This window comes from Varanus komodoensis, unplaced genomic scaffold (genome assembly GCF_004798865.1).
Source record: "Varanus komodoensis strain SLA01 unplaced genomic scaffold, ASM479886v1 scaffold76, whole genome shotgun sequence".
Classification (NCBI taxonomy): domain Eukaryota; kingdom Metazoa; phylum Chordata; class Lepidosauria; order Squamata; family Varanidae; genus Varanus; species Varanus komodoensis.
Genome location: NW_025336429.1, coordinates 2,883,916 through 2,892,208, shown reverse-complemented (window position 1 = coordinate 2,892,208; position 8,293 = coordinate 2,883,916). Strand labels below are relative to the sequence as shown.

General features: G+C 50.2%; 1 protein-coding gene across 1 annotated transcript in view; it reads left to right on the top strand.

Moving 5' to 3' along the window:
- Window positions 1-2,317: 2,317 nt before the first annotated feature.
- LOC123035108 (zinc finger protein 271-like) overlaps window positions 2,318-8,293 on the top strand; it is a 29,145-nt gene continuing 23,169 nt past the window's right edge. The window contains exons 1-2 of the mRNA XM_044452990.1: window positions 2,318-2,361; window positions 4,705-5,653. Of these exons, the coding sequence (XP_044308925.1) occupies window positions 4,838-5,653 (816 nt within the window). The 5' untranslated portion in view covers window positions 2,318-2,361; window positions 4,705-4,837. The remainder of the gene's footprint in view (window positions 2,362-4,704; window positions 5,654-8,293) is intronic.

The following is an 8,293-nucleotide window of genomic DNA, read 5'->3' as shown; positions in this document are numbered from 1 at the left end:
CATGGAGCCAACTGGGAGACTTTGGGCCAGTCACAGACTCTCAGCCCAACCTACCTCACAGGGTTGTTGTTGTGGGGATAAGATGGAAGAGGAGAATGATGTAAGCTGCCTTGAGCCCTTTGTAGGAAAAAGGCAGGATATAAATAGAAAAATAAATAAAATAAAATAAAATAAAATAAATAAAGACGAAGAAGAAAAAGAAGGGGGAGGCACACTCTGGGCTGAATTGATTCCATAAAGAAAACTGCAACTGTGAATTTAAAAGACCTGAGCAGGACTGTTCAGGATGGGACACGGTGGCGGGCTTTTGTTCAATTATAAGGTCGCCATAAGCTGGAGACAGCCTGACAGCACATGACAATCTATTGTTAGATTATATTAGATTCTGGGAGTAAGGATCCTACAGCTCCTGCCAGATGCCCGACTTCATTTTCTTCAAAACGAGAGAGAGAGAGAGAGAGAGAGAGAGAGAGAGAGAGAGAGAGAGGGAGAGAGAGAGAGGGAGAGAGAGAGAGCTTCTTCTTCCTTCTCTTTTCTCCTCCTGTATTCTTTATCTACTTATTTTATACTGTTAATTTTAATTTTATATTATGATGTTTGTATCTCAATGTATTTTTTGTATTTTCGTATTTATTGGTAATTTATTATGTTCTATTGTATTTCAATGTATTTTACTGTGTTGTAAGCCACCCCGAGGCTTCGGCAAGGGGCGGCATAGAAATGTTATAATAATAATAATAATAATAATAATAATAATAATAATAATAATAATAATGTCGGAAGGGGCCATTAAGGCCATTGGGTCCAACCCCCTTGCTCAGTGCGGGACTCCCAGTTATACCGACCCTCTCAGATGGCTGTCCAGTCGCCTCTTGCAGGCCTCCAGTGAGGCAGAGCCCACCAGCTCCCCAGATAACTGGCCCCTTGTTGTACTGCTGTACCAGTCAGGAAATTTTTCCTGATAACTAGCCAGAATCTGACATCCTCTCACTTGAGGCTGTTCTTCCATGTCCTGTACTCTGGGATGACCGAGAAGAGATCCTGGCCCTCCTCTGTGACATCCGCTCGAGTATTTGGAAAGTGCAGTGCAATGTCCCCTCAGCTGCCTCTTCTGCAGGCTAAACATGCCCAGTTCTTTCAAGATGGCTTTGGTCCCATTCGCCAGATCATCCTTGTCGCCTTCCTCTGAACTTTTCCCCAGTTCGTTTCCATCTTTCTTGAAGTGTGAACTGGACACAGGACTCCAGGTGAGGCCTAACCAGTGCTGAGCGATAGGTGACTAGTACTTCGTGGATTTTGGAAGTGATGCTACTATTAATGCAGCCCAGAATAGCATTTGCCCTTTTTGCAGCCACATCACATTGTTGACTCATATTCAGCTTGTGAACCACAACAATTCTATGATTCTTCTCACTTGCACCCCCCATGGTATAACAACACATGCAGAACCTGGCATTCATCCCTACTGAATTTCTATCTGTTCTTTTCCATCCAGCGCTCCAACTTATCAAGATCACCTTGAATCTAGTTTCTGTCTTCCAGGGTATTAGCTATCCCACCCAATGTTGTGTCCTCTGCAAATTTGCATCCTTGGCAGCTTTATTTATTTATTTATTTATTTGGGTATTTTTACCCCGTCCAGACACCCAGTTGGTCTCTGGAGGGCTTACAATTCAAATCCAGTAAATACATATATACCTAAATAATACAAGTGATCCACGAACTGAGCATAAAAACACAGTTAAAATTAAACATTAAAAGTACGGAAGAATAAAAAAGTTTCTATTCAAGCCAGTCCTGAGCGAGGGAAGAGGGTTGCGATCTGGCCCCCATCCTTCCATGAACGCTGAGCAGGGCTACTCCTATATTTGGAGAGAAAGCAAAGCAATGTTGCTGTAGGTCTCACGAAGTTTTCCCTCTCATTATGAAGTCCCTAATCCCGCTTTAGGGACCCCCTTTTTAAAGCTCTCCAAGTCGGAGGCCATCACAACCGCTTAATCTAATGCTGTGCTTTTATCTGTCCCGAATGTCCCACCTTTCATCTCCAGGAGATGATCCTGGAGCTGCAGGCATGTGGGGCTTGGGTCTCTTTCGTACCCAAGTCTGAAAAATATTCCTGTACGACCCTTAACCCCCACCTGCGCCCCAAAACCCCTTCTCGTTGCTGCTATTCTTTTCCTGTGAAGGGGGGATTATTTGACGGGTTAAGATGATAGAGCTGACTGGAACGAGTTTCCTAGAAGGGCTGAGAAAGTTCAAAGGCTTTTGCTGGTAGAAAGGGAGAGTGAAAAAAACCCCGAGAGTTCCTTCCGGTTGGAACGCTCAGCCGCTGCACAGCGGGAGATGAATGGCGGCCGCGTGGTGAGAATGGGGAGGCTGAACGTGGGAATGCGCGCGTGGGGGTGGGACACGTCGCAGGAAATGCAGAGTGGGAGCGTTGCGGGGGAGCGGAGTTCGTGGTGGTGCTTGCCTGTCCGGAAAGAGTAAGGGATGATCCGTGCAAGCTACCAGCCAGCCGCGCTTCCCCCTCTGTGCAAGCCCTGTTCCCCCGCTCCGCCTCTGTCATTCCCAGGCTATAAAAATGCGGATTTGGAGAAACCCGGATATAAAGGGATGGTAACCTTTGGCATTCACAACCCACCTTTCAGGACGGCCTGCGCCCTCCGGATCTGTTGGACTACAACGTCCATCACCCTCAGCCAGACACGGGGAGGCAGAACGTGGGAATGCGCTGCGTGGGAGTGGGAGATGTCGCCGGAGGGGGTTATTGTTGGCTGACTGGGGGTGATTTGGCATCCAACAAGTCGGTGGGCTCCAGGCTGTGAAAAAGCTGTTTTTGAGTGGACAAAGAACTCTGTTTCAGGCTTCTCTACAATCTCAGCCTGAGCAAAAATGCAGAAGGTCTCAGATTCAGTGCCCACAATCTGCTGGAAGGTCTAGGAAAGAGAGTAACTGTCAGTTAGTGCCTGCAGGTCTGGGCCAGATGGCACAAGGGTCTGATTCAGTAAAAAGGAGTGTTCTCATCTTGGGTTCACCGTGCCATGACTGAATGTGTGTGAATGAGGACATGTGGTAACAAAGCCTCTGTCCGAAGCTCTGTTCTGTCAAAGATCCAACTTGTACATTCTGTAGGCTTTTCTTCATGCAATTTCAAAAAAGACAAAAAAGCCGTTTCCCATTTATATCACACAAATTATACAATCAAAGGAATTAATCTAGACTGGTCAGGAATTATACAGTGTGTCACTACTACATTTCACTACTAAATGTACACATTGCTTCTCTCTGCAGAAAGCAGTCTCAGAGTGATGTACAGAGAAATAATTTCACTTAAAAGAAAAAAACAAAATCATTATAAGCTGTCCTCAATCAAATAATATAAAGGAACTCCATGAAAGCATGAAATAAATGCAACAGAGCATGAAGTGTTACCCAGTCAAGCAGAAAAGCTGCTCTTCAGGAATGAACCCTGCATATGATACAGAATGGAGAGTTCATTAAGGCACAACTTTGTTGATTTTGCTTGTGATGCTAGTACATCATCAGGACTGAGAATAGGTGGCCCCAGTCCTTCCCCCTTCCCATGTCCTAGAATCAATTCTGCCTTACTCTCTTTCTGAAGTTGACTTCCCAACCTTGGAGAGGCGGTCTGCAGGGTGCTTTCTTGGACTGGCTTTGAGGTGGGCGGTTGGAGTGTAGACTCTCAGCTCCAGGGTCAGAGCTTTGCCTCCAACCTTGGATATGGGAATTCGGAATATCCTATGGTCTCCTAGATGCTGTCTAGGGGGCCATAGGAACCTTCTCTTACCTTGTAGATTCCAGCTCACAAATGCTCATGCGGTATTATTTCAAGGGTTTTTGCTTGCTTGTTTTGCTTTTTGCTGTCACTTTCCAAAACTAAAAGTTTGTATGTTTTAGGCTTTTCCAGAAGAATGGCAAAAACGTTGTTGAGTCTAGTGAATTTTCCCAGTGTCCAAAAGCCAGGCTAGTTTCTTGAAAGCAAGCCAAAAGCACATAGCCTTCAACTTGTCTGGAAGAACACCAGTGAGAGTGCCTTGAAGCCGTGTCCCCTAATCATCTGGTAGATAAGAGCTGCCTTTGCTATGAGGAGAAAACTGAAACGGACTAGTTCCCAGAAAGCGGGAGAAAGGCTGACTGTGTACATAGTGGAATAGTGGCTTGTAAAATCCATGACAGGGGCCCACATGGACAAGATCTGATTCAGTATAAAGACAGTTTATTTTCCTGTTGAATTCAGCTCTTTATTCAGAACAATGAGGACTGGAGTCTTACTTCATCTCTAGGTGAAGACAATAACTCAGGGGTTAAACCTTTGCTTTGCATGCAGGTTTCAGGCTTGGTGCCTGGCATCTCCAGGGTGGGCTGGGAAAACGCCTGCCCAAAACCTTGTAGAGTTGCTGCCAATCGGTATCAGCGAGACTGAGCTTGACGGACCCAGAACCTGGCTCAGCAGAAGGCCGCTTCCTAACCCTGCATCCATCATAACCCATAATGAGTTTGTGTGAATGCGTGAATGAAGACGTGATAACCAAAACTCAGCCACGAGGGTCTGTTCTAATTCTGCACTGTTCTAATTCTGCACATATCTCACTGTAGTGAGGTATGCTGAATAGTCAAAACCTCTTCCAAACAAAGCAAAGATGGTTGCTGGCTCTTATTCTGATTCACATGTTTTTCTTTCAGGGTGAAGCCCCTCTGGAAGGTTCTCCGCTCTTGTCCTTAGCTGCTTTCTAGCCTGGGATTCCCTGTGCTTCGAGAGGAGAAACAAAGACCCCTTGGGAGGCTAACCTGGTTTAGTGAATTCGCCTTGCGCAAGATGGCTGCCGAGGAGGGAGCAGCCTTTGGTTCTGGAGTCGAGCTCCAGGCCAAAACAGAGCCGATGGTGCCATTGGAAGTGGAAAAGGAACGGGGGGAAGAGGAACCAGGCCTCATGGTGGAGGCGGAGGCAGCTGACCCCTCAGCAGGGGAGGAGGGGGAGAACGGGCCTGCTGTCACTCCAGCCGTGGAGGCTTTCCTTCCAAAATCCCCTGGAAAGCCAATTAAACATGAGCCAGCAGAGGGGAACCTCCTGTGCGGAGAGACACGACGTCAGGAGGCCCAAAAGACCGTCAGGTCCCCTAGCTCTGGTGTCCTGAGCCCACACGGCCTGGAGTCCTCTCGCCAGATGGGTGCTCAGGCATCTCCACCTGCTCCCAAGGTGGAGGCAGGAGGCAGCCAATGCCTCACAGAAGAACGGGAGACCCAAACCCAGCTGGGCTTCGATGGAGAATTCCAGGAGGCCTGCAGAGACTCGTCTTCCTCTGGGCAGGCGAAGGAAGAGGTCCCGGACGAGGATGCCATCTTGCTGGAGATCCAGCGCCAGCAATTCCGGCAGTTCCGCTACCGGGACTCCGAGGGGCCCCAGGAGGCCTGCAGCCGGCTCTGGTTTCTTTGCTGCCGGTGGCTGAAGCCGGAGCGGCACAGCAAGGAGCAGATCCTGGAGCTGCTGATCCTGGAGCAGTTCCTGGCCATCCTGCCCCCGGAGACGCAGAGCTGGGTGGTGGAAGGTTGCCCGAAGACGTGCGCCCAGGCTGTGGCCCTGGCTGAAGGCTTCCAGCCGAAGAAGCGGAAGGTGGACAGGCAGGAGGAGCAGGTGAGGAGCTTTGTCTCGGCCACAATCCCCAACGCCTTTATACTTTGAGATGAGTCCTGACTGAGCTAGTGTAGCTGGGGCTGGTGTTGGTGCCTGGCATCCATGGGTAGTTGCCAGGGCCCCAGAATCTTGCCGGGGGCCAGGGTGCTGCTGACACCCATCTTGGGTTCCTCATTTAAAATGACAGCACTTAAAATCATTCTGGCCAGGTTCTCCTAGTGAGTCTGCCTGGTTTGTGCCAGCCATCCTTTAAAGCAAATTGGGAGATCAGCCGGTAGATTGCTGAGTAGCCGGGCCGAGATCAGTCAGGGCATTCCAGTTCCTGTGGTGTGGACATCACCCTGTGGTGGAAAAAACCACAAAAGGTCTTAAATCAGGTGGTAACACCTGGGACCAGGGATGAGGAATGCCAGGTACTTATCTGGCCCTCCTGGGGTCCCGAACTCCCCTTCCAGGGTTCCCCGGAGGGCCACAAGCCACCTTTCCCACAACCTTTCAGGGACTCTGGGGCTTTCATGCATCATTTCCCCTGTTCTCAAAGCTTGACACACAAAAGTGTCATTGCTGGCAGGAAGGGCTAAACCAAGTCCCAGTACTGGGAATAGGTAGAATATAAATCCAAATAAATATAATAATAATATATTGGTATTCTGGGCCGCATGATATTTGCTTTTGAACCTAACCTGCCTGTTCCACCTTTGGCCCATTACCCACCAATGGACTGCAGTCCCTCAGGTCTGGAGGAGCCACCGTGGCCTCATGTGGCCATAACCTCAGCTCTGGATGATTCTGGTGCTCTGTGCGTGGGGCTGCCCTAAGACTGCCACTCTGTATGACTCTGGTGCATCCACAGCTGGAGTATTGTGTTGAATTCTGGGCCCCTCATTACAAGAGGGATATAGCGAGGTTGGAATCAGTGCCGCGATGGGCCACTAGGATGGTGGCTGGTTTGCAGGGTAAGCCATGGGAGGAGAGACGGAGGGAACTGGGTCTTTTCAGCCTGGAGAAGAGGAGACTGAGACTCAGAGGGGACCTGTTAGTGACATACAGGTATGTGAAGGGGTGCCATGCAGAGGTGGGTCATGACCCTTTTCCCCCCGCAGTGGAGGGCAGGACATGTTCCAATGGAGCCAAGCTCGGGGAACCAAGTTTTAGGGTGCATGCCAGGAAGTACTTCCTGATAGGACCCCGAGGGTATGGAATGGGCTTCCACAGGAGGTGGCTGAAGCCCCACTGGTGAGGGTGCTCAAGGATGGGCTGGACATGCACATGGTGGGCATGTCATAAGTGGAGCTGGCTGGAGCTGGGGCTCATATGGGCTTTAACTCGCCGGCCGGGACCGGGGCCGGCAGCCGAAGGGTGTCAGCCTAAAGGCGGTGACGCCACTGGGGCCGTTCGGGGCCGTGCAAGGGCTGGGCTGGCCAGGGACTTTGTGGGTCGGCTTCTTTAATTTGCTGTTGGGGGGTGGTGAGGTTTTATTGCTTGTAATTGTTTTTATCTGGTTTTATTCTGTCTGTTTTTAATGGATTCACACTTGGCTGCTTCTATGGGGTTGCCTGGGGAGCGCATGGGCGCCGCCATTGGGGTGGTCATGGGCAAAGGTCATTATGGCATTGGGGAATTAACGGGTCTGCATAGAAGAAGGAGGGACAGATGGTTGACACCTGTTCCCCCTTCTGGTTATTCCCCCAGCCGGAAGGTTCCAGGTATGCTTATCAACTGCCCCTCAGGCCTGACGGTGCTGTTACTTAATGCCAGGTTGGTCCATAATAAAACATCCCTCATCCACGACTTGATTGTGGATGAGGGGGCCGACCTGGCTTGCATCACAGAGACCTGGACGGGAGAGGGGGGGACGTATCCATCTCTCAAATGTGCCCGCCCGGGTATCTGGTTCAGCACTGTTCACGCCTGGAGGGGAGGGGAGGGGGGTCGCTTTGGTTTACCGAGCCTCCATCTCCCTCACGGGACTCCTGGTCCCTTCGAGGCCAGGGCTGGAGTGCCTCTACTTGGTGTTGGGCGACCGAGACAGATTGGGGATTCTGTTGGTGTACCGTGCACCCTTCTGCCCAACAGTCTCCCTGCCTGAGCTGACGGAGATCGTCTCGGACCTGGTGTTGAGGACCCCCAGGATGTTGGTCCTGGGGGACTTCAATCTCCATGCCGAGACTGGTCTGACCGGGGCGGCTCAGGACTTCATGGCCTCCATGACAGCCATGGGGCTGTCTCAACATTTCATTGGCCCGACCCATGAACGTACACACCTGAATTACGGGCGATGAAGCAGGTTGGGAGACGGCTAGAGCATAGGTGGAGGAAATCTCAGGATGAATCTGACCAAACACACTCAAGAGCCCATTATCGGGCGTATGCTGTGGTGGTGAGGGCGGCGAAAAAGAAATTCTTCTCCACTTCCATTGCCTCCTCACAGTGCCATCCAGCGGAACTTTTTCGGGTGGTACAGGGGCTGGTACAGCCAGGCCCCAAGAAAGATCCTGTACCACCCTCGATAACCCTCGATAAAATGTTTTAATAAATAAATAAAATAAATAAATAAACCTGCTGTGATGACTTTGCCCAGCACTTCAAGGAGAAAGTCGCTCAGATTCGTCACGAGCTGGACTCCACTAGTGACTCAGA